The 25,463-nt window shown below is 36.4% G+C and overlaps 1 protein-coding gene and 1 pseudogene across 11 annotated transcripts in view; one reads left to right on the top strand and one right to left on the bottom strand.

Annotated features, from left to right (window-relative positions):
* Positions 1-25,463, top strand: part of ZMYM4 (zinc finger MYM-type containing 4) — a 135,641-nt gene that overhangs the window by 42,580 nt on the left and 67,598 nt on the right. For 7 of the 11 annotated variants that reach the window (XM_069067905.1, XM_069067907.1, XM_069067902.1 and 4 more), the window contains exons 3-5: positions 8,853-9,377; positions 14,536-14,600; positions 14,976-15,146. In XM_069067905.1, the coding sequence (XP_068924006.1) occupies positions 8,864-9,377; positions 14,536-14,600; positions 14,976-15,146 (750 nt within the window). In that variant the 5' untranslated portion in view covers positions 8,853-8,863. Of the gene's footprint in view, positions 1-1,538; positions 1,680-8,852; positions 9,378-14,535; positions 14,601-14,975; positions 15,147-25,463 lie in introns of all 11 variants that reach the window. The other 4 variants (XM_069067908.1, XM_069067909.1, XM_069067901.1 and 1 more) reach the window with 2 other exon arrangements.
* Positions 1,695-6,856, bottom strand: LOC138146169 (MOB kinase activator 1B pseudogene; annotated as a pseudogene).

Genomic DNA, 25,463 nt, shown 5'->3' on the forward strand with positions numbered 1-25,463 from the left:
ACTCTATCTTAGGGAAGTTTTTTAAAAAGACACAGACCACTTAATCCTACCCTATAAAAATCACATTTATTTTTATGTAAATGAATCCTTTATTGGTGGTTAAAAGGTAAAAACCTTTGTTTGAGCAATACTAATGCCTTATCCTTATGAGCTTTAGATATAATTAATTGATTAATGCTGCTCCTTGAAAATGAAAAAATTTAAATCAGTGTTAAAAAAATTTAGATAGATATTGAGACATTGTTTTGAAAATTATTTTGATACTCATCTAAAGTTTGAAGATAGAGGCGTTCTTGATATCTTCTCTCATTTTATTTTTCAAAGGAGAAAAGCTGTTTCTACTTTCTTGTGGAAAGTAGTTTCTCCTTTAACCTATCAGTTCTCTTTTGGCAACATTCCTGACTCATTGGATTTTGTGCCTGAAAAAACTTTATCTCCCTTCATCTTACAGATGAGGAAACTGAGGCCTACAGAACTTAAACCAGGCAGAGTAGGCGGTTTCAAAATCAAAACTCCTTTTATACATGTTAGTAACAAAACCCAGTATGAGCCATATTTATTTGGTGTGTCACAGTATAATTATGTATCTGTAGGAAATATATTCTGAGTTCCAGTTTGGGATACCAAATACACATCTTATTTGGGTGAATTTGGGAGTGGGTTTAAATAATGATAGGGTCTCAAAGGAATCAAGAAAGAAAGTGAGAAAAGAGATTGCTGAAAATGCAGTTTTGGGGGCTATCCAGGAAAAAATTTACACACACACACACACACACACACACACACACACACACACACATACACATTCCTGTGTGTCTGTAAGTTTTGGATTGCCCATGTTACTTTTTTATAACTGACATAATTGGACACTTCACTATATCTGTGATTTTATCAGTGTGACTACTCTTTGGAACCTAATCATACCTTCTGAACCTTTTAGACTTGTTTGACTCTGTTTCCACCAAGAGGAGGGTCTACTTAATGTGCTAGAGGTTTTTTCTCCAGGTCTCTTAGTATTTCAGGACATATAGTGCAACAGTGTGACTGTCTGTCTTTTATCCCTTCTTCTCACTATATGACAAACTGACTTCTTTTTCTGATAGTTCATATTTCCTTACACTACTACTGCTTGTGAGAAAGTCCAGAAAATTTTTTAATGTGCTGAAATCTTTTTTCAATTGATTCTTTATCTCTTTTGCTCTTGGGATCACCTCTAGTATTTATTCTTTGGAGATGGTGGCATTCTGTATTTCATTTACAATCATAGGTTATCCTTGGAGCAATATTGGTGTTTAAAAGATTTTGTGATTAGGATAATTGAAACTTCTGATGGAGTTTGAATGGTGGCATAGCTACAAAATGAATTTTTCCCTTGAGTGTATAACTCAGTTAAAATGCATTGTCTTCAGTCTAAATGAACTCTTAAATTGTTGAATTATTAACTGATCTATAGCAGTTTGAGTCTCCTAGATAAGTAAACAATGGATTTTAGTTTAGTTTTATTGATGTTTTTGGGTTGTTGTTTTTTTACACCACAGTCATTTCCTGATACGCTCCCTAGAATCCTCCTTTGTAACAAAGAAAACACAGTCAAGCAAAGCCAATCAACACAGTCACTGAATCTGTCAGCATTTGCAACAGTCAGCATCCATAGCTTCCCCCATATTGAGAGAAGGGAGGTATGTTGTGTCATCAGTCCTCTGGAACCAGTATTAGTCGTTGCATTTAATTTGAGTTCAGTTTGCTTTTAGTGGTGTCACTTATATTATGATAGTCATATGTGCTCTTCTCTTGTTTCTGCTTTCTTTGTTTTTGTATCAGTTCATTCAGTTGTAAACAAACATTTAAAAAATTATAGTATTTTGGTGTCCTGTTTCTATTATTGTCATAATGAACATATGATTTGTAGTTTTATCAAATAGCTGATAACAGGCAATAGTTTTATCTTTGACTCAGTGTTTTATATATTCAAAATTCTACATTTCACACTTATTTCTGTATATAGAGTTGCAGGTGAGTTAGCATTAATCATGTGTGAATGTCTTGGATTTCAAGCTGGTTCTTCCGTGTATTCTATAAACAGCATTTTTTCTCTTCTGGTATAGCTTGCTTAAATAGAAAGCATCTCTGTCACTGATTTGCAGATGCAATTTTTTGGGGGGGTTCCTTCTGGGGTAACAGAAAAGGTTTTCATTTATTTAGGAGGAAAAATATAAAGGAAAATAAATTCAAATAAATCCCCAAATCAACCAACCAAATAACCCCAGATATATTCCTGAGATCCTAATTTAAGTAAGATATGATTAGAATAGCCCTCCATCTTCTCCTGTCTTTTGAGGTCAGTTTTTCAATCAGTTCTTGAAGAGGTACACATTCTTTTCTGTCAATTAAGTTGAATTCCTGCACCAAAAAAAAATGAAGTGCTTTAAGTATGTGTTAAGATGGGCTTCTTCCTGCAGTTGGATCACTGGGTCAAAGTGCTAGTGGTAAATATGTACATACACCCAAACAGATGCTTCAGGATAGTTTTTGCCACTGACATGGAAGATCTTTGGGAAGGAGACACCTATTTTTGGATGGAAATAATGTCTAATTGTCCAACTGGTCCTGTACACAAGTCCAGGTAATCAATGTACTTTGGTATAGAGCACTTAATAGGCTTCTTTATATTGGTTCCATCTGCCCAATGATACTTATATCTTGGACCAACTGACTTCATGGGGCAGCTGTCCTCAGTACAGAAGTCTGTGATAGTCTCATAAAGCATATTGATCTGGTTGGAGAAATCCAATGTTCATTGTGACCCATTCATTTAAGTCCACCCCTCAGGAAGCATAGCAACCCATCTGCAGGCTGCCACTCCTGAGGATTCCCTTTGTATCTTTCTCATGAAATACATAGAAAAGCTCAAATCCTATTAGTTTTGTTTCTGAACTCAAAGATTTATTCTTCACATGTTACCTGTTATTTTGATAAACATTTTCATGTATGAGTCATGGAAGTTGAAAGGAGTCTTGGTCTGTTCTTAAAATGGATTTGGTTTGTCATCTTTTAGATCATAATTAAATTTGCTAGCAATAGTTTCAATGGCAAAATTTAAAAAATATATTTAAGATATTAGTGGAAGAAACAAATCCTGACTATCAGACTTTTTTACCTTTGGTTTTACAACATGTTCTCCCTTCTTGTACTATGTAATCCTGATATAGAAAAAAAACTAGGCAGATAGCTAATAACACAATTGTGGGGATTCTTGAGGTAAAATTGTATTTATCATTCTTTAATTTGGAAAACCACGTTTTCAGTAAGTATTTATGGAAAAAAGTGAATGAGAGAAAACTAATATTCCATTAGGAAGAGGGGATGAGAACAAACATTTCTGTAGTGCCTGCTGTGTTCCAGGCACTATATACTAGGAGCTTTACAGTTATTATCTCATTTGATCTTCACAATAACCCTGGAAGGCAGGTAGGTGCTATTATTATTATTTCCATTTTACAGAAGAAGAAACTGAGGCATACAGGTTAAGTGACTGGGCCAGGTTCACTCAGAGATAGTAAGAGTTTGAGGCTAGATTTGAACTCAGGTCTTCCTGACTTCAGGCCCATTATTCTATCTAATGTGCCACCTAGTTACCAGGAATTCTAAGTAATATCTGTAAATAAATGAGAGACATCACAAGAGCTAGTATTTGGCTAGGTTCCTTGATTTGGGGGTATGTACAATGCCCTAGTAATGCAATGAATTAATTATCCCTCAACTATAGTATCATTATTGTATTCCTAATTAAATGATGAGGTTTTTAGACTAAGGAAAATAAACCCTGTTGACTTACCAGTATTGCACTAAATTTGGTATTCATAACATAGAGTTTACAAAGTATTTAAAGTTTGCAAAGTTATTTTATCTTGGTGTGATAGGTTGTATAATAAGGGATTCGTTTTTTTACTCATAGACTAGTGGAATTTTAGGGGTTCTGGAGATCTTGTCCTCAATTTATACATTTGAGAGGCATTGTGGTGTAATGCATAGAGTACTAGAATTGTCAGGAGGCCTGGGTTAAATATCTCCAGTGACATTTATGAATTGTGTAACTGGGTAATTCACTTAACCTCTCACCGTCTTGATTTCCTTTCATGTAAAATGGAAATAATACTAGGACTCTGTTCTTCACAGTGTTGTTGTGAAGAAAGCACTGTGCAAATCTTACAGGGCTTGCAAATATGAGTTGTTGCTACTGAATAGGAAAGCCTAGAAAAGTTGTGATTTGCTCAAGATCACACGTTGCTCTTTTTTAATAATGATTTCTTGTTAACTCTAAAAAAAATCAGCATTTTTTTTCTTCTAACATTATTGGGGCAAGTTTGAAGGAGACAAATCTGGGTTTTCATTTAGTGTAGCTACCAAGTTTAAATGTCTTCCAGAGATATTATTACATTCTAACTCTAGAGCTAGAAGGGACCTCAGAGGCTGTCTAGTCCAGTTCCCTTACTTTATGGATGAGGAAACTGAGGGTCAGAGAGATTAATACAAATTCAATATAAATAGTTAAATTGAGGGCGTTGGACTTGATAATCCCTAGGGTCCCTTCTACCTCATGATAAATGACCTAATAACCACCTTAGGGACATTCTGGAGATCCTGAATCTTATCTCTTGGGACATTAGCTGATGGGAGGTATAAAGAATCTGAAGATTTGCAGAAAGAGTTGACATTACATTTTTCTTTTGTGACCCAAAGAAAAGCAGTGGTTAGTATAGAAAATGGTCTTGAATAGGAATAATGATACCTAATATTTATTTAGTGCTTTAAAGGTTGCAAAACATTTTATAAATGTTATCTAGTTTGATCCTATTATTATCCCCATTTTACAAATGAGGAAACTGAGGTGGAGAGAAGATAAGTGACTTGCCTAGGTTCATATAGCTACCAAGTGTGACAAGATTTTAACTCAAGTCTTCGTAACCCTGATGCTAATACTTAATGAATATTTTTTACCACCTAGCTGTCTCTATCAAGAGAAAATATTTTCAGTGGTTCATTCATGGGGATAAGACTGGGTATGATGAAACAAACACGACTAGAGTCGTAAAGCCTGGGTTTTTGACTTACACCCTTTGTGAACTTAGACACATCACTTCCGTCTCTAGCCTTTAGTTTTTCCCTCCATGAAATTTCGAGGGAGTCTTAAAGATCTTTAAGTCAAATGATCCCTTTCTGTCTCACCAGTGTTTATGTCCAAGATTCAGATCAAGCTGTTCCATTGTAACAATACATGTGACTTGAGAGGGAAATCTGTAGTGGAATGTTACAGTGAAATGTTCTTCTTTGACCTGGTTTTGTTTATTTTTATGCATATGACTTAGATAACAGCATAAATTCTTTTATTTATTCAGCTAGCATTTATTAAGCACCCTGTTGTACCAGGCACCATGCTAGGTGCTTGAGGATACAAAGTAAGGCAAAAATAGACCATGTCCTCAAGGAGCTCACAATCAAAAGGGGCAAATAACATGCAAACAACTATTGACAGGATGTAGGCAGGATAAATTGGAATAGTCTTAGAGGGAAGACAGTAGCATTTGAAAGACTTTTTGCATTCTGAGTTAGTAATTTTATTTTATTATTTTTATTTTTTTTGGAGGGGGAAAATTAGGGCAATTTGGGTTAAGTGATTTGCCCAAGGTCACACGGCTAGTGTGTGTGTGTGTGTGTGTGTGTGTGTGTGTGTTAAGTGTCAGAGGTTGGATTTGAACTTGGGTCCTCCTGACTCCAGGGCTGGTGCTCTATTCACTGTACCACCTAGCCGACTTAGTAATTTTAAAAGAGAGAACAAATTCAGACTATGGTTTGGGAAATGACTTTTGGTTACGAGGAGAGAATTCTGTGCCAGAAAGCAATATGAACCAAGGTATGAATGTGGTAATGATCATGATTGACATGTTTGAAATGTGGTGAGTAGACTGTTCTGGCCAGACCAGACAGTTCGTTAGAGGAAATAATGGTAGATGACATTGGACTAGTAGAAGGCAAAGCAGAGGGCTTTGGAATTTATCCTATGGGCAAGAGACAACCATAAAAAATTTTTGCTTAAAGCAGTGATGGTGATGAAAGCAGTGTTTGAAAAAGGATTAGTATGTAGGGGAGATTAGAAATAGGAAGTACAATTCTTAGAATAGAAATCCAGGAAGAATTAAAAGGAATTATTGATTGAATATAGAATGAAGTGTGAGCTAAAGATAGTTGAAGTTGAAGTTTTGAGATCAGTAAAACAATTTTATCAGTCACAGAAATAAGGATATTTGTGAAATATAAGTTTTGGACAAATGTGAAGTATTTGGTTTTAAACTAGTTCTTTTTCAACAGCAGTAGATTGTTGGTCTTCCTCTCTTTTCTCCCCACCCTACCCTTTGGTTTAGTGACTCATAAAGACCATCAAATAAATCATAGAGAAAGGTTGTGGTATGTTTTGGTGGAGGGAGTACTTTACACCATTAACAGATTTTTTTGCTTCTGGGTGAACCCCCTTCAGAGAATATAACATTATACATTACTGTTATGATAGACTTTTTGTTCCTTGTGTGATCATAGTGGAAAACACTAGCCTGGTAATTAAGCACTAGATACAGGTTCTAGTAGAGGTAGCTAGATAGCTCAGTGGGTAAAGCACTGAACCTGGAGTTAGGAAGACCAGAGTTCATATCTGGCCTCAGATACTTACTGTGTGACCTGGCCAAGTCACTTAATCCCTTTTTGCATTAATCCATTGGAGAAGGAAATGACAAACTACTTGAATAGCTTTTTCCAGAAAACCTCCTGTACAGTGTGGTCCATAAGGTCGTAAAGAGTCAGACATGACTAAACAACAACAGAGGCTTCTAGTACCACCTTACTGATATCTAGCTTTGGAATTTCTGGTTATTTATCGGAAGATGAGGGAGCTAGACAAGATGATTTCTAAGGTTTCCTCAAGCTTTAAAATGTCTTTTGATTTGAAGAATTAACAAGTCTTCCTAAACATCTCTCCGTTACAGAACTGAGGACTAGACACTGGGTAAAATAGAGCTCATGTGACAACATGAAGCGTGTAAACTTGAAGGATTGAAGATTTGAATATGATGGTGGGAACAAGGAGAAATAATCCGTAGGCATTTGGAAATAGAAATAAGAGCCCTGGGGAAAGATAAAAGTTGTACGTTTGAAAATTATCTACAGAGTTTATAGTCAAAGAAATGAGAAGAGGTCAGCTCTGAAAGGGAGAGTTTTATGATTAAAACTGCAGTAAGACTTTTGGGACATCATGTATACACTATAGAAAAAAGTAAGTGAGTGAAAATCTTAGGTTTGTATTATCTTTGATTGCTTTTGGAATGAAACCCCTTTTGGGAATATTACCCACCCTTCATCTTATTTCTTGAAGATCTTGACACCAAAAACCAGGAAACTAAGAATTTTCTGCTCTTTTATTAGCTGCCATGATTTCCAAATAACTTCTGTGGTGCTTTGTTTTTTTCTTTTTTTTTTTATCCACTGAAATTTTATTACTGTAATCGTTCAGATGTTCACCAGGGTTGTGTATAATCATAATTATGAAATAGCTAGGGGCGGCCATGTAGCACAGCGAGTAAGAGCACCAGCCCCAGAGTTGGGATGACCTGGGATTGAATCCAGGCTCAGACACTTACCACCCACCCAGAAACACCTGGCCATGTAACCTTGAGCAAGTTACTTAACCTCAATTGCTTAGGGGTGGCCAGGTGGCTCAGTGAGTAATAGCACCGGCCCCAGAGTCAGGATGACCTGGGATCGAATCTGGGCTCTGATACTTAGTACCACACCCAGAAATAACTGGCCGTGTAAACTTAAGCAAGTTACTTAACCCCGATTGCTTAAAAAAAAAAATTATGAAAAAGCCATCAGAGCAGTGTCAGGAAAAGTTATTTGAACATTATTCTTTTTGTCTTTTTTAAAGACAAATTTTAATTTTAAAATTTTAATTTATTTATTTTTAGTTTTCAACATTCACTTTCATAAGTTTTAAATTTTCTCTGCCTCCCTCCCCAAGATGGCATGATGTTTCGTTTTTTAATACTTGGTATTTAGGGTTATAAGAAACAAAATCTTTGTTTACTTGTTACAAATGAAGTACAAATGAAAAGTTATTATGAAATGTGAATATCAGTTGAAGTTTAACTGAAGCAGCTTTTACTTAAATAATACTTGAATTCCAAAAGTATGATAATACTGCTTTCATTATATAGTTATTAAGAAATTCATGCTTTTTAAAATAGATACTTTCCTTAGATACTGATAACTTATTGTTAGATACCTTTTTATCACTTATGGAAGCAAAATAGTTTTTTGGTTTGTTTTATGAGAGAGCAAACTGTACAAATCAGAGTATGTTGTTGACATTTGTGATGATAATTATGAGAATTAAACAATTATATTTCTTAATTTAGGTTTTGTGATGCATTTATTGTCCTTATTTCTAATCTTGTTGTAAAATAACTGAAGTACATTTGTCCGTAAAGTCTACTTATTGGAAGGCCTTTGGAGTGGATTCTAGTCCTAGCTCTAATATTGGCTGTCTTTGCAACCTTAGGGAAGTCACTCAGACTCCTTGTGAAAGGTTTCTTATCTATCAAATTACATATTAATATGTGCCATACCTCTCTTAATAGGTTGTTATAAAACTTAAATAAGGTAATATATTAAATTTTTTAACATTAAAGTAGAATTTAGTGAATCTCTTGTTAGGTGAAATAATACTTTGAATGTCAATAAAGTCTTATAATTGATGTCTACTTTAATATTACAAAATTTGTCTAAGCAATTTTTTGCTTTTTAAGGTGGTGTTATCATGGATACAGAAATGTCTGAAGACATCGACCACAACTTAACTCCTACTCTTGAAAGCATGTCTTATGGAATGCCGAATCAAACGGGATCTGAAAATTCATTGCTTGATGAAGATGATTATTTTTTGAACTCTGGGGATCTTGCAGGAATTCCAGTTGTTGGTAGTGACAATGAGGATGAACGAGATTTTAGTACAAAGGACAATCTCACATCTGCAATTCATGCTGCTGATAGTTTGGAAGTAGATCGAAGAGTAACACAGCATGAATCAGACAGTGAAAAAGAAGTACATATTCAAAATAAAGTTAAAAAGGACTTTCCTAAACAGTTTGATCAGGGTTCTGTATTTAAATCCATTCGGAAAGATTTTAGTCTAGCAAGAGAAAACAACAAAGAGACATTTTCTGGAAAGGAAAAAAATAGAGACATACCTTATCAAGAACGTGAAAAACGGTTGGATAAACCACATAAAGAGGTGGATTCCAGGTTGAAAAGCAGTTTTTTTGATAAAGCAGGTAATAGTGTAATATGTTGGAATAAAACTACAGGAGAGAAAACAAGAACTAGATGAAATGTTGGTTCAAATAATCGATTGTAGTTAATTCAGCAGCTGCTTGCCGTGGATCTATTATGTATGAGGAACTGTTCTAGGCACTAGAGATACACAGGTGAAAGAAGCCATAAATGTTTGACACCCAAGGAGCTTAGGTCTAATGAAATAAGACAGGTAAATGTTAGAATGTAATTAAATTGAAAGGGGAAAGTTGAGACAGATTGCACCAAGAATATTGAGGAAGGGGGCGGCCAGGTGGCTCAGTGAGTAAGAGCACCGGCTCCAGTGTTGGGATGACCTGGAGATCGAATCCCGGGCTCAGACACTCAGCACCACATCCAGAAATAACTGGCCGTGTAACCTTGAGCAAGTTACTTAACCCGATTGCTTAAAAAAAAAAAAAAAGAATATTGAGGAAGAAAGCCATGACTTTCAACTGGGTAAGAAGATGGGTTATGGAATACTTTAGTTATCTCAGTTATACCCTGAAAAGAGGGAAGGATTTCATGAGGTGAAGGTGGGTGAAGTCCATTTTATGCAAAAGAGACACCCTGAGATAAGGTACCAAAGCACAGAGTAGGGAAAGCTGGGATGAGAACTGGGGTCAGGGCAGGGTGCAGGTGAGTAGGGCTAAGGAGTAAAGTGAATAGGAGATAAGTTTGTAAACATATATTGGAGCCAGATTGCACACCTGCCTTAAATGCCAGGAAAAAAAACAATTTGATACTGTTTTTGGTACCCCATTTTTTCTGGGAAACCAGTGAAGGTTTTTAATTAAAGTAATAATATTATCAAAGTAGTGTGTTAGGGACATTACCTGCAAAGTACTGTTAAGGGGTCATTTGAGAGGGAAATTTTTTGGTATTTTACCAGGGAACCAGTGTTATGGTAAGTGAGAGGGAACTAGAACACCATTTCTTCCCCCTTCTCCCTCTTCATTTTTGTGGGTGTTGGGGAGTAGGGTGGCTTATGGAGGCAGTCATAGTGACTTGCCCAGGGTTACACAGCTAGTACATTCTGAGGCCAGATTTGAATTTGAGGCCTCCTGATTCCAGGGCTGGTGCTTTGTCTGCTGTGCCACCTAGTAGCCACTGTTTTAATCCTTTTTTGTGTCATGGAACTCTTTAGCTATCTCTTTTCAGAATAATGTTTTTAAATACATAAGATAAAATATATAGGATTACAAAGGAATCTAATTTTTTTGAAAAATAGTTATCAAAATATTTTTCCTGTCCTAGTTCATGGCCCTCCTGAAATTTACCCATAGATCCCTTTGGGATCCATGGACTCCAGGTTAAAAACCCTTTAGCAAAGAGAGAAATAGAGATTTTTTAGAGAGTCCAAAGTATCCTGAACTAAACTACCTTTAGTGGGGATAGTTGTAATATATATTTGTGAAGTAAAGTTCATAGATTGTGGTAACTAGCAATGGAGGGATTAAGGAGTCAGAGCTAATTCTGAAGAGTCAAAAGTAACTGATGATGGATATCTGAATGGCAAGATGGTGTTGCTATAGATAGAAATTGGAAAGTTGGGAAGACTAACTTTTTGAGAAAAAGTGATAAATTTATTTGTGAACATGATGAGTTTGAGGTGTTAAGTTATCCAGGTGAAGGTAATCTAGCACAAGTATAGACTCACAGAATAGGAGTTATGGTTAGAGGGGTTAGGTTTGTAGGTAATCTCTGTATAGATGACAGTTGAACTCATGGTAGAAAGGAGAGAGTATTATGAGAGAGAAGTAATCTAAGGGCCAGATGTGGGGGTGAGAGAAGGTAGAGTGGCACATTGTATACAATATAACAAGAGGAGGATGGAGAACAGGTAAAGGATGCAGAAGAATCGTTCAGAGAGGTAGGGGAATGACTCTTAAGAATACAGGATCACAGAGGTCATGAAAGGCCAGAATATGAAGAGCCCTTCCAGCAGTCAAGGAGAATAGAAACTGGGGGGAAAAAACAAACCTGATTCTTGGATTTGAGAGGCAGCATGGTGCAATGGAAAGCTACTGGATTTGGACTGGGAAGACTTGGCTTTTGACAAAGTGAACCATTCTGGGCCTCAGTTTCCTCATCTTTCAAATGAGGGAGTTTGACTAGGTGATCTCAGGTCTTTTCCCCCTTTTAAATCTGGAAGAGAGAATAGTTAATTGAATGATAACTAGTGAGAAAGTTTAAAGAGTTGAGTGACTGGTGAGGAGGTAGAGATGATGAGTATAGGATACTTGTAGAAGGTAGGCAGCTAAAGAAGAAGATAACATAGAAGGACCAGTAGAATGATGGGAAGAGTTTATTTTCAACTTGAGCAAGCTTATATGAAAGAGAGAAAGGAACTAGTAGAGAGGAAAATGGTGAAGAGATAGATAGATATAGCTATGTGAGAGATCTGGGCTGAGCTGCATTTTTTTTAATGGCACAGGAAATTGGAATGAGGTAGGATAGAGGCAGTGGCAGAGAGTTTGCCTTGATAAAGAGGAGGAGCAGTCTCATCTTCTGAGGTAAGAGGAAGGAGGACAGGGCAGATAAGCATATACTTGAATAGGTTAGAAGTGTGGGAAGAGTTGAAGGAGCTCACTTCTGATAACCTCCATTTTCTCAATAGAAACAGAAAAGTCAATTGAGAGTGAAGGAGGCTGAGGGATGTGAACTAGCCAGGGAGGCTTGAGAGAAGGTATGAAACTATGGTTCTGGGAAATGGGAGACTCGATAAGAGATGAATAAAAAGATTACTCAGTTAAGGCTACATAGATATATTTTAGTTAACCCAGTCATTTTTCTTTAGCATTAACATGTTCTTAAGTTTGAAATGGCCAATTGAATTTTGTGAAGGCGTGCTGTTTTTGTTTTATCCTTGTTCTTCACAAGATAACCAATTATATTCTGTGTGGTCTGCATTGAAAAATACTATTAATCACCATTTCTTTTTCCCTCTGCTCCAACTTTGCATGGAAGGGTAGAATATTACTAATTACTTGTTGCATTTTGTTTGACCATTAAAACATGAAGTTTGATTGAACTTCATTGTTTATAAAACTCTCAGAATTTATTACTATTTAGTGACCAGACACATTTTCAAGTTGATTATTTGTTGACTGTGTATAAACATAAACTATATCATTCCTTTTGGGGAAAAAAATGAAGACAAGACCTAGCTATATTTAGGTTATGGCTAAAGATGAGATTATAATGAATAAGGTCTTACCATTTTCTTTATTTAGAATCTTATTTCAACCTGCATTGTTAATTATAATCATTTGTTCCTTTAAATTTGGGACTCTACATGAAATGAACCATGGCTCATGTTCATATAAGTACTTTTTGGTTTACAAAGAACTTTTTTCACAAGCCTGTAAGGTGAGTAGTCTAGAGGTTATTATCCTCATTTTACAGGTGAAGAAACTGAGACTATATGACTTATGCCCAGGGTCATATGACTAATAAAGGTTAGAACCAGAAATCATATCCAAAATTTACCTTGCCCTAGACAATGCTTTTTCCATTGTACCATATTTTTATTACTCTAAGCCCATTAGTAAGAGATAATGTGCTTGAAACTTTTTTGTATGTGTGAATTCCATAGATGAATATTTCTTCGCAAGAGCTACTACGGAATAGTGCTCATGAAAACAATCAGTTTTGAAACTCAGAAATGAGTATCCGTCATCAGAGAATTACAAATTTGTTGATTAATGAACTAATAGCTGTTTCCTGTTTAAATTTAAGCTGATTAAGATCAGTTTTGTATTATTTAAAGAAATGATCTTTGATAGGCGCCTTATTTAACCACGTTACATCTTTTCCCAATATTCCATCTCTAGTAATGATATTTTAACAGGACTTTGATATCCAGGAAATTATTGAAACTGGATAGCATCTGTGGAACAGCATCCAGGAATATGAAAGGTCTGAGGATGATCTGTATTTAATAACATCTATAAGGCATACATAGTATATTGGGTACTATATTTGGACACACTGAAAAATATGATTCTGGGCTTCAAAAAGCTTCGCTTCTAAAAGAAACAAGAAATAAAAGCGAGTGAGGCTTTGGTTAGTTATGCAGCTGACAGCTGATTGGTGAAGTACAGTTAGGTCTCATTCATTCAGATGAACTGGAAGTAAAACTGAATTCATGTTTTATAGTATGTTTTATTTTAAATACATATAAAAGAATGGTTTATAAAGTATGTTAAATTAGAGAAATCTTGTCAGAAGTGCCTTAATGAAAAGGTAAGGATCATGTGTAATTATTAAAGGGGGGATTATACTCATAAGTATTCTTCACTCATATTTTGTTAAATTCTTTAGGGCTTTATTTTTCATGTTGGAATTGTCACATTCAGGATTAGTGGTCTGAATAAACACGGTTTTCATGGTAGGAGGTGCTTTGTCTCTTGGAAGGAAAAGAAAAGCTAGCAAAATGAAATTCTGTAAAAAATTAAAATACATTGAAAGAGAAGGAAAATTCTCAGTGGTTTTGTGATAGGGAATAATAGGGTGACATTACTAAGGCAGAGTCTTGGTAGAGCAAATCAGTTAATAGGCACTGTAATTGGCACTGGAGATACAGAGAAAAAAAATAAGCAGTCTCAGGTCTCAAGGAACTGAAGAATTGGGAAAATTTAATAAACATTTATTGAGAACCTACTATATGTAAGGCAACTTGCTATATGTTTTAGGAGGTACAAAGACAGTTCTCTAGTATACAGGAAAGATAAGGTAAAAAGATTTAATCATTTAACATTAAATAACAGTTTAAGGTATCAGTAGTAGAATTTACACTTCAAAAAATTAAGAAGTTTAAATAGGTGTAAAATGGTCTGTGATGGGGCAAGTGGTTGGATCAAAAGCAGCCCTCTAGAGGTGGGAAAGTAATGAATATTCAGAGGACAGTAAGGAAAGCATTGTGACATGAGTGGAGGGTTGGTATTGGGGGAAGTAATGGGAGATGTTTGAAAGGCACTAGCTTGTAAAGGTCCTTGGATCAACTTACTTTTGGGGTTTTTGGAGACCTACTTCAGCTTGAATATCTTGCTGAAAAGGGGAGCTAATGAATAATTGTTACCCTTCCAAATCGCTTCTTACAAGAATTATATTTATATACACATTTGTTTTTTCCAGTAGCTAATCAAGTTGAGGAAACATTACATACCCAATTACCACAAACCCCAGAAACAAACTTCAGGGTAAGTTTTCAATGTGTATACAGATAGCTATCAATGTGACATAACTCTTGTCAAAAGGTTGCTGTATTCACATCTCTTCCTAACAAAATAATTGATTTAGCTTGTCAGGTCAAGTGCTGATTTCTTTTATATGTTTGCCTGTTTGTTTGGCTAAAAATATCTTGAGAGAGGTTCTAAGAAACCTTTGTTCATAGCTGCTTTATTTTTATTTTATTTGTATTCAGAGTTACATGGAACCATTACTCTTTAGGTGTAGGAACTTCCTACGTAACCATACAGTTAATTATTCTTAATGAGTTTTGCTGTGGGTGAGAAAATTAGATAAACTTAATATTTAAATGTAAATATTCATTAATGTTTTACATTATCTTTTAGGAATCAAACTATCCCTTCCCCAGTAAAGAATCTATTGGTCCAGAACTGGGGAATTCCTTTGCACCAAATATTAGAATTAAAGAAGAACCTTTGGATGATGAATATGACAAAGCAATGGCCCCACAGCCAGGACTTCTAGACAAAATTAAAGATGAGCCTGACACTGCTCAAGTAAGCATTTCCTCTTTATTTTTCATATATTTTTTAATGTCACAAAATAAATTGATTAATTCCATGAGGTAGTTCTTGGTATTGGGTTTGTAATGACTTAAAACTCATTTCTCGTTTGATATGGGGATGGGAGTGGGGTAGAAGGGGAAAGAAGGGACTAAGTGCCAGGCACTGTGCTAAGGCATTTACAAATTTTATTCTTTTGATCCTCAACAACCTTAGGAGGTAGGTACTACTATTTATCTCCATTTTACAGTTGAGGAAACTGAGGCACAGAGAGACTGAGTGACTTTCCCAGTCATAACAGCTAGTTAAGTGCCTGAGGCCAGATTTGAACTTAAGTTTTCCTGACTCCCAGCCCAGTGCTCTTTCTACTTCACCATTAGTTGCCTCTGGAGGTCTAAACATATTTATATATTGGTAAATTAGCAAAGAACACAAGTGTTTGTAGCATCCAGAAAGTATTTTATCTGTGTCAACTCACTTGGTCTCATTCTCACTACATGAATAGTCCTTTTTTGGTCAAATACGTTCTTGATAATGGCTTATGTTGTTCCTCTTGTGTCAGTTCTTGGTTGCATGCTGCAGCCTATGTGTCTTTACAGTGTAATTATAATTTTTGAATTTTGGTAGAATTCGTATGTTTAACATAGCATCATTTTTATCATAGATCTAGAGCTTGAAGTTACCTCAGAGACAGTCTGTCCACACCTTTCATTTATAGATGAGTAAACTGAGATCCTGGTAATATTAGGTGACTTGCCCATGATCATGCAGAGAGTAAGTGTCAGGGGCGGCATTTAAATGCAAGTCCTCTGATTCCAGAGCTCTGTTATTCACCTTGTATAACCATGTTGTCTAGTATTTTTGCAGTGATTGGTCACTTTGGGTCATCAAGAGGACTGCATAATTTCCTAAATGTATTTCAGCCTGATTTCATTACCCAGATAATTGTGAAATTCTTACTTTAGAGTAGATATACATGTTGATAGACATTCATTATTATCTTTTTAATTTAAAATTTTTATTTTATTTTCCAAATTCTCTCCATTCCTCCATTTTCTCTTCCAACTATTAAGCAGGCAAGAAATGTGATACCCTTTACATATATGAGGTCATATAAAGCATATTTCTTCAATAACCATGTTTTAGGAAGAATAAGCAAGAAAAATAAAGAATGGGAAAAAATGCTTCAGTCTACACTCTGAGTCCACCAGTTTTCTATCTGGATTTTACATAATGAGTATTGGAGTTGGTACATTATTGAATTGATGAGAGTGGCTTAATGACTTTCACAGTTGATTATTTTTACACTATTGCTGTTACTTTGTACATTATTCTCCTGTTTCTGCTCATTTCACTTTTTAACAGTTCACTTAAATTTTCCTAGGTTTTTCTGAAACTATCCCCTTTGACATTTTTTTTAAGCAATTGGGGTTAAGTAATTTGCCCAAGGTTACACAGCCAGTTTTTTTGTGTGGGTGTTAAGTATCTGAGGCTGGAACCAATCCCAGGTCCTCCTGACTCCAGGGCTGGCGCTTTTACTCACTGTTCCACCTAGCCGCCCCCCTTTAACTTTTCTTACAACACAGTAATGTACTTGATGGACTAGTTTGACAGACTGACTAGTTGAATGGCATGTTGTTTAGTCATTTTAGTTGTGTCTGACCATTTGTGACCCTTGGAGTTTTTCTTAGCAAAGTTACTGGAGTGTTTTGCTATTTTATTCTCCAGCTCATTTTACAGATGAGCAACTGAGGCAAACAGAGTTAAAGTGACTTGCTCAGAGGGTCACCCAGATAGTGAGTGTTAGAGTTCAGATTTAAACTCAGGTCTTCTTGAGTCTTGGCAATTTATCCACTGTACCAGCCTAGCTGCCCCAGTTGAAAGGCATAACCTGAGCTATTTGTGTTTTTCATCTACTTTGTTTTTCTAGTGTCAATAGTTAAGTTACTTTAAATGCTTAGGATTTCACATAGAAGACTATAATATTTTGAGGCTGTTATTACGATGTCTTTTCCAAATTAGGAGCATTTGCAGAATCTTACCATTTTTTGTTTGTATCTTACTTTGGATATGTCCTGTTGTGGCCTATGTCATGATACTGACTTGAACATTTTAGGTAAATATACCTCCTTGTTAAAATGTCTCACTTAATTTCCATACTTAGTGGATTTTTTACTCATTGATGCTATCCCTGTTGTTATGTCTCCCATAGAGTTGTGTAAGATTTCAGTGTATGTGAGATATCTTGTTTGAGGAGACTTCTTGGTTGCATTTTATTCTACTTAGTCAAATGCTTTTGTGAATTCAGTAAACAGCAAAAGCAGCATGTTCTTATTGGCTTTGTATACTTCAGTCAGATGTGTGACTATAAAAATGTATTCTACTGTAGAAAATTGCCTATAAAGGCTCACTTGTTTTTCTTTCTTAAAAAAAAGTAAACCACAACTGTGATTAAAAACAAATTCTGATTCCTCACAACTTAAAGATAGTAGCATGATTAAACAAAGAATTATAGTCACAGAGGTATAGAAAGTCACATAGGGAAGGCACTTCACTGGCCATCTAGTCTGATCCATACTTGGAAAAAATCTCCATTATAGCATATCCAATTAATAGTCATTCCTTTACTTGATGAACTCATTATCTCTCCAAAACATCCTATTTCATGTTACTATGGTTCTGATTGTTGGGAAGTTATTTATTTACATCGTGCTTCAATTTCCTTTTTCTCATACTCTGAACTTGTTCTTAATTCTGCCCTATAATTTAGATCGCTTGCATATTTCCTCAGGTCTTATTTTCTCCTGGCTAAACATCCTAGATCAGGGGTGGGTAACCTTCAGCCACATGTGGCCTTCTACATCCTTGGGTGTGACCTTTTGACTGATTCCCTGTTTTACAGAACAAATATTTTTATTAAGGGAATTTGTTCTGTGAAGTTTGGATTCAGTCAAAGTGCCACACTTGATTCACTGATTCTCATGTGGAGAATAAAGCCTTTCAGTACCTTTGTTGCTTTTGTCTGTACTCTCTCAATATCCTTCCTCAAATTTGACCGTGATAACTGACTAGCACTCCATATGTGATAGGACCAAGACAGAGGATAGTCAGACTATCTCTATTCCTAGAAGCATCAGCTGTTGTCTAGCTATACTTCTTTCATCTTGTACTTGTGAAGTTGGTTTTTTGAACCCAGGTGAGACTTAACATTTATTAGTTTCATCCCAGTTACCTAACCTACAAAGATCTTTTTAAATTTTGACTGGTAGGGGTGGCTAGGTGGCACAGTGAATAGAACACTCTCTGGAGTCAGGAGTACCTGAGTTCAAATCTGGTCTCAGACATATAACACTTACTAGCCATGTGACCTTGGGCAAGTCACTTAACCCCAATTACCCTGCCTCCCCCCTCCAAAAAGAAAAAAAAAATTTTTTTTTTGACTGGTATCTAGTGTGTTAACTGTTCCTCCTACTAACTTTGCTTCATCTGCCAATTTAATAAACAGATATTTTGAGGAAGTTAGGTGGTGGGGTGGTTAGAGCACTGGGACTGGAGTCAAGAAGACCCAAGTTCAAATTTAGCCTTAGGCACTTACTACCTGTGTGACACTGGGTAAGTCACTTAACTTCTGTTTGCCTCAGTTTCCTCGTCTATAAAATAAGGATAATAATAACAGCCATCTCCCAGGGTTGTTGTGAGGATCAAAGGAGATGTTTGTGAAGTACTAGCACAGTGCTTGGCACATAATAAGTGCTATATGAATGTTAACTATTATTATTAGTATTATTATCATCTAACCTCAGACACTTGATAGTTACCGTGATCCTATGCAAGTCATTTAACCTCTTTGCTTCATTTTTCTCAATTGTAAAATGAATAAATATATACCTACCTTGCAGTGTTGTTGTGAAGATCAGATGAGATATTTGTAAAGCACTTAGTATGGTGCCTGGCACTATATAGTATGTACTGGATAAATCCTTCCTTCCTTCCTCCCTTTTTGCCCTCATTCCCTTTCTTTTTCCCTTCCTTTTCTCTTCCTTTCATCTTGCCTTCCTCTCTCCCTCCCTTCTTTTCTGCCTCCTTTTCTTCCCTTTCTCCCTCTCACTTCCTTCTCTCTCTTTCTTCTTCCCTTCCTTTCTTCTTTCCTTCCTTCCCTCCCTCCTTCTCTCTGATAAAAATGTTAAATAGAGCCAAGACAAACATGGAGCCCTGGGATACCCTGTTGGAACCTTGCTTGCAAGTTGACATCAAACCATTAATCACATTATTTACATGGTTTCACATCCATCTAACTGTGATCATCTTACCTCTATCTCTCCATGTTTTCCACAAGAAAAATATGAGAGAATTGATCAAAATTAGCTAACTAAAATCCAGGTAAACTACATCTACAGCATTCCCTGGCATACCCGTTTTATGATCTTGTCAAAAAAGGAAGTGAGGTTGGTCTGGCATGAACTTTTTGATCAACTTATCCTGGCTGTTTGTGATCACTCTTTCCTTTTCTACGTGTTCACTAATCATTTCTCATTTGGGCCATTGTTCCATTTTTTTTCCTCACCTTTGGCACAGTAAAACCAGAGTGTTAATGGTCTTCTGGCTTAGTCTTGGCCAATGCAAGTACTTTGAACAATAAAGATATTAGACCTAAGCTATTCATACGAGGGGTCTTTCAGTTAAGAAAGTGCTGTTTATAGAGCATGAGCTTCTGAAAGAAGATGTGGAAGAAAAGATTAGGGCCTCGGTTTTACTCACAAATAGTAAAGAGCCACAGTCTGTACCGTACCTCAAAAAGGGAGAGAAATGGGATTTCACTTTTTTCTTTTTTTTTAAATGCTTTATTAACTTGTGATTTACATCATTCGTTTCCGCCAGATTTTGAGTTACAAATTTTCTCCCCGTTTTTCCCCCACCCATCCCCCCAAAACAGCAGTCCCACAGGATATCCCCGCCTCCAGTCTGCTCTCTCCCATATTTTCTCCCATACCCGTTTCGACTTTTCCAGTGGATCTCTATGCCTCAGTGCCTGTATATCTTATTTCTTAATTACATGTAAGATGGTATTAATAATAGTATACACACACACACATATTTGAATATTTGATTTAAAAACTTTGAATTCCAGATTCATTCCCTTCCCCCCCTGCCACCCACCTCCACTGGGAAGACAAGCAGTTCAGTATAGGTTGTACATGTGCGGCTAATGCAAAACAATAACGTAGTAGATATATTGTAAAAGACCGACTATATTTCCCTCCCTCCTATCCCACCTCCCACTTGTTCTATTCTCTACTTTGATCCTGTCCCTTTTCAAAAGTGGGTGCTTCCAACTTCCCTCCCCCCCAGCTTGCCCTCCCTTCCATCATCCCCTCTCTCATCCCCTTCCCCCCCTATTCTCCTGGAGGGTGAGATCCCCTATTTAGTGTGTATTTCACTCCCTCCTCAAGCCAGATTCAATGGGAATAAGGTTGACCCATTTCCTTTTGCCTTCCTATTCTTCCCCTCCATTGTAACCATTTTCCCTTGCCTCTTCTGTATGAGATAGTTTGCCCCAATCTGTCTCTCCCCATCTCCTCTCATCTCTTAATTTCACCTTTTAAGTATCATCCTTTCCTGTTAAATTGGTCCTGTGCCCTCTATGTATACCTGTAAACATATATACACACATTCACATATATATTCATATGCCCATATACTCTCACATATAGACATATATATTTCTAATCCCTTCAACTACTGAGAAAAGTTTCATAAAATACAATTTTTTTTTCCATGTAGGAACGTTAATAGTTCAACTTTGATAAGTTCCTTATGATTTCTTTTCCCTCTTTACCTTCTCATGCTTCTCTTGCTTCTTGTATCTGAATGTCAAATTTTCTATTCAACTCTGGTTTTTTTCAGCAAGAATGCTTGAAAGTCCTCTATTCCACTGAATGACCATATTTTCCCCTGAAACATGATACTCAGTTTTGTTGGGTAGGTGACTCTTGGTTTTAGTCCCAGCTCCCTTGACCTCCGCAATATCACATTCCAAGCCCTTCTATCCCTCAGTGTAGAAGCAGCCAGATCCTGGGTTATTCTGATTGTGTTTCCACAATATTAAAATTGTTTCTTCCTGGCTGCTTGTAATATTCTCTCTGTAATCTGGGAATTCCGGAACCTGGCTATAATATTCCTAGGAGTTTTCTTTTCAGGATCTTTTTCAGGAGGTGATGGGTAGATTCTTTCAACCTCTATTTTGCCCTCTGGTACTAAAACATCAGGGCAGTTTTCTTGGAGAACTTCCTGGAGGATGCTTTCTAGGTTCTTACTTTGGTCATGGCTTTCAGGTAGTCCAATAATTTTTAAGTTATCTCTCCTGGATCTATATTCCAGGTCAGTGGTTTTTCCCATGAGATATTTCACATTGCCTTCTATTCTTTCATTTGTTTGGATCTGTTTAACAGCATCTTGATTTCTCATAAAGTCATTAGCTTCCATTTGCTCCAATCTAATTCTGAAGCCATGATTCTCCTCATTGAGCTTTTGAGATTCTTTTTCCATCTGGCGAATTTGGCTTTTTAAGGCATTCTTCTCCTCATTGCCTTTTTGAGCCTCCTTTGCCATTTGAGTCAGTCTGTTTTTTAAGGTATTATTTTCTTCAGTCAGGCTGTTCTCTCATTTCATAATTTTCTTGCATTGTTCTCATTTATCTTCCCAATTTTTCCTCCACTTCTCTTATCTGCTTCTTAAGGTCCTCTATGGCCTGTAACCAGCTTGTATTTTCCTTTGAAGCTTTTGGTGCAGGAGTTCTGACTTCACTGCTTTCCTCCTGTTCCATGCTTTGCTCCTTTTTGTCCCCAAAATAGGAGTGTATTGTTGGAATCTTCTGTCTGCTTTGTTTCCTTTGCCTGCTCATTTTGCCACTCAATTCCTTGATTTATGGGCTTTTTGCCACAGTTGGACTCTGCCACCAGACAGGGGAGCTTTCGTCCCAAACGCTGGGATTTTCTCAGCTGCCGGAGGTATTAGATGGGTGCCCTCTCTGAGGTCTCCACACGCTCTGGCAAGCTAGACACACACCCCAGGACCTCCACCCTAGACTGCAATCCAGATCCAAGCAGGTTAAAGCAAGAGCGGTTACCCCTCAGACTGGTGCTTGGTCCTCCTACGCTCTGCAGGCCAGGAGCTGAAGCTGCCACATGGGGCTGGCTGGCTGTGCAGGCATCTCAGCGGCTTCTCCCCCCGGGGGTAAAAGCCACGCACTCCCACTTACTGGGTTCCAAAGTCCAGATTGCACTGGCCTCTCACCTTGTCCTTCGCATCTATGTATTGATAAATCTGGAAACGGCCACAGCTGCTGCTGATCTGGAGTCCCTCTGGCTGGTGGCTGGTCAGGTCCGCCCTGGGGCTAAATCATGGGTCTGTGCTCAGCTCCCAGAACGCTGTGCTGGCCGATTCCTGCCGGCCTTCCGGGCTGTCCTCAGCTGGAGGTTAGCTTCTCTGTGTCATTTTGTGGGTTCTGCAGCTCCAAAGTTTGTTTAGAGTCCCCTTTTTACATAGATTGGGGAAGGTGGAAGCCGGAGCCGCGGGAAGGTCGTGCTTCTACTCCGCCATCTTGGCTCCGCCCCTTTGGGATTTCACTTCTTGTTTCTATCAAAGCTGAGATTTTAGTCAGTTAACTCTTGGTCAATAAAGTGGCAACCAATCTTTAAATTCAAGGGGTTTGAAAAAGAGAAAAGAAATAGAAATTTGTTCTTTTCTAATCCAGGTAAATGTATTATTCACTAAATTCTTTTGTTCACCAGTTTTGAAGACAGTATATTACAATTCAGCTCTAAACCTCTGTTAAAGTTCAACTCCTTTATGTGCATATATATACTTTCCCTTATTTTAGAAGGGAATGTTAAATCTCTTTGCTTAATGTCAAATCTTGGTGTAGAGTATTTTGTTGGGATGATTTCTATAAAATATATGATTATCTCACTTTGTATTTTCCCTCAACTCTTAATTGAATGTTGTATTTAATTTAAAAGGAGGTATATATTCATAGATTCTAATAACAGTAAAAATTAAATATATTTCCATAATCAAGTGGAAAAAGTATGTTGTTCTCAGGTATCTAGTCACTGGTAACTTATATAAAGATTTATACATAACTTTTGAGATGGAATGGACTGGCCATTTGCTAGAAGATGGAATATAGTCTAAATACTCTTGCAAAGAAAGAAAAAATATAACTGCTGTGTTGAACTATCCTGTCTTAATTCATAAATTTGTAGCTAAAAATTGCCTTAAAGCTCCTCTAGTCTAAACCTTCATTTTATTTTAATTTTTAATTTTTTAATTTTGCTTTTTGGAGGGCAGTTGGGGTTAAAGGACTTGCCCAAAGTCACGTGGCTAGTTTTTTTTTTTTTTAATGTTAAGTGTCTGAGACTGTATTTGAACTCAGGTCCTCCTGACTCCAAGGCCAGTGCTCTATTCACTGTGCCAGCTAGCTGCCCTTCATTTTATTTTGAATTACATTTTATTACTCCCTTTTGTCTTTGTTAGTTAATCCACATCGAATCTTCCAAGGTAATGATGAAAAGCATTTAAATAGAAACATCCAGTGTAGAAACGAAGTCTGACACTATATACAATATTTTTTCTAGTAGATAGCCACTTTCCTGCCATGAGAGAGGAATTATGTTTAGTTATCTCTTCCTTGGTTTTTCTGTCACTTAACAGTTCAAGTTCCTTTTAGTAATCTTTTCATTTATAAGGCTATATTCATTTAATATTTTACTTATGTCTGTATAAAGATATATAGATATGTATTGTTCTACTTATGTTTATATTAGATCATATAAATCTTCCCATTTATTTACATTAATACAACTTTTTTCCAGCTATTCTGTAATTGATGAGTACCAATTGTGCTTCCCAGAATTTTGCTACCACAGGGTGCTACTTTGCATATTTTGATATATACAGTATTGGACTTTTTTTTTTTTTTTACCTTGACTCCCCTGGGGTATGTGCCCAGTAATGGGGATTACCTTACCTATATTTGAAGGATACAAACAACTTAAGAACTTTAAATGAATAGTTTCAAACTGATTACTCGAATGTCCTCCTCTAATTTTAAACAGATGAGAAGGGGAGAAAATGTAAAACTACTATAAGGAAGTTGTTGGGTTTTTTTGCTAGAAACTGAGAGTTTCTAGCTTAGTCAGTAAATAACAGTGAGGTTCAAAAGTTAGTGGCTTTTTAAAAAGCAGTTGTTATGATAATTATGGCAAGTTTTATCCTGTTGTAAGTATATAGATTTTTTTTTTATGCTTTCTGTGGAGTTTGTAGAATTTGGGCGCTAGGGAAGAAGGAATTTGATTCTAGTGTTTATTAAGACACAAAGGTCAGGAGTAACATTTTTAATTACCTTCTAGGAAAGGAACAATCCACTATGGTAGTTTGTGTAAAGGATACAAAAAAATAGATAGGGAGCATAATGAAAAAATCAGTGAGTCCTTAGGCCAGATAACTGTGATGTTTTGCATGACTATGGGGAAATTGGTTGATCTGTTTCAGACCCAGCTTCCTCATCTGTAAATTGGATTTCTGACATTTTTGTATAAACCAGTCTAAGGTTATTAGAAAAAGATTTCAAAATTTACATACTGCTATGAACTAGCAAAAAAAGAGACAGTGTTAGGAGGCTGTACCATTTGTTAATATTAAAAAAATATTTGTGATGCCTCGCAAAATTGTGAGAAAAGAACTTTGTAGACTTCCAAGCACTATCTAAATGAATTGTTCTTTTTATTGTTAAGAGTATTAATAATGTTATTTGAAAAGATCTCTCTATGCCTATACTTTTTTCTCTCTTTAAAAAAAAATTATAAGGAAAACATCTAGGCAATGTAAGAATAGATGTCAATAAAAATATATTTTAAAATAAGAGGAATAAGATGATGATTGCTGTTCTCACAGAATTTAAAATCTAGTTATAGAGAAAACTTTTTTTGGAGGGGTAATTGGGGTTAAGTGACTTGCCCAAGGTCACACAGCTAGTTTTTGTGTTAAGTGTCTGAGGCCAGATTTGAACTCAGGTCCTCCTGGCTCCAGGGCCAGTGAGTGCTCTATTCACTGCACCACCTAGCCACCCCTATAGAGAAAAACTTAAGGGACAGTTACATATTACAGAGAACATTGAACTAAAGTCAGAATATTTGGTTTTACTCTAATCACTGCCACTAATTGTCTTTGACTTTGAACCATTTTACCTCTCTAAGTCTCAGTTTATTCATCTGCAAAATGAGGAACTTCAGCTAGATGAATTTTAAAGTT

This window comes from Petaurus breviceps, unplaced genomic scaffold (assembly GCF_028583685.1).
Source record: "Petaurus breviceps papuanus isolate PSGF00001 unplaced genomic scaffold, PetGlider_PUasm1.0 90760, whole genome shotgun sequence".
Lineage (NCBI taxonomy): Eukaryota > Metazoa > Chordata > Mammalia > Diprotodontia > Petauridae > Petaurus > Petaurus breviceps.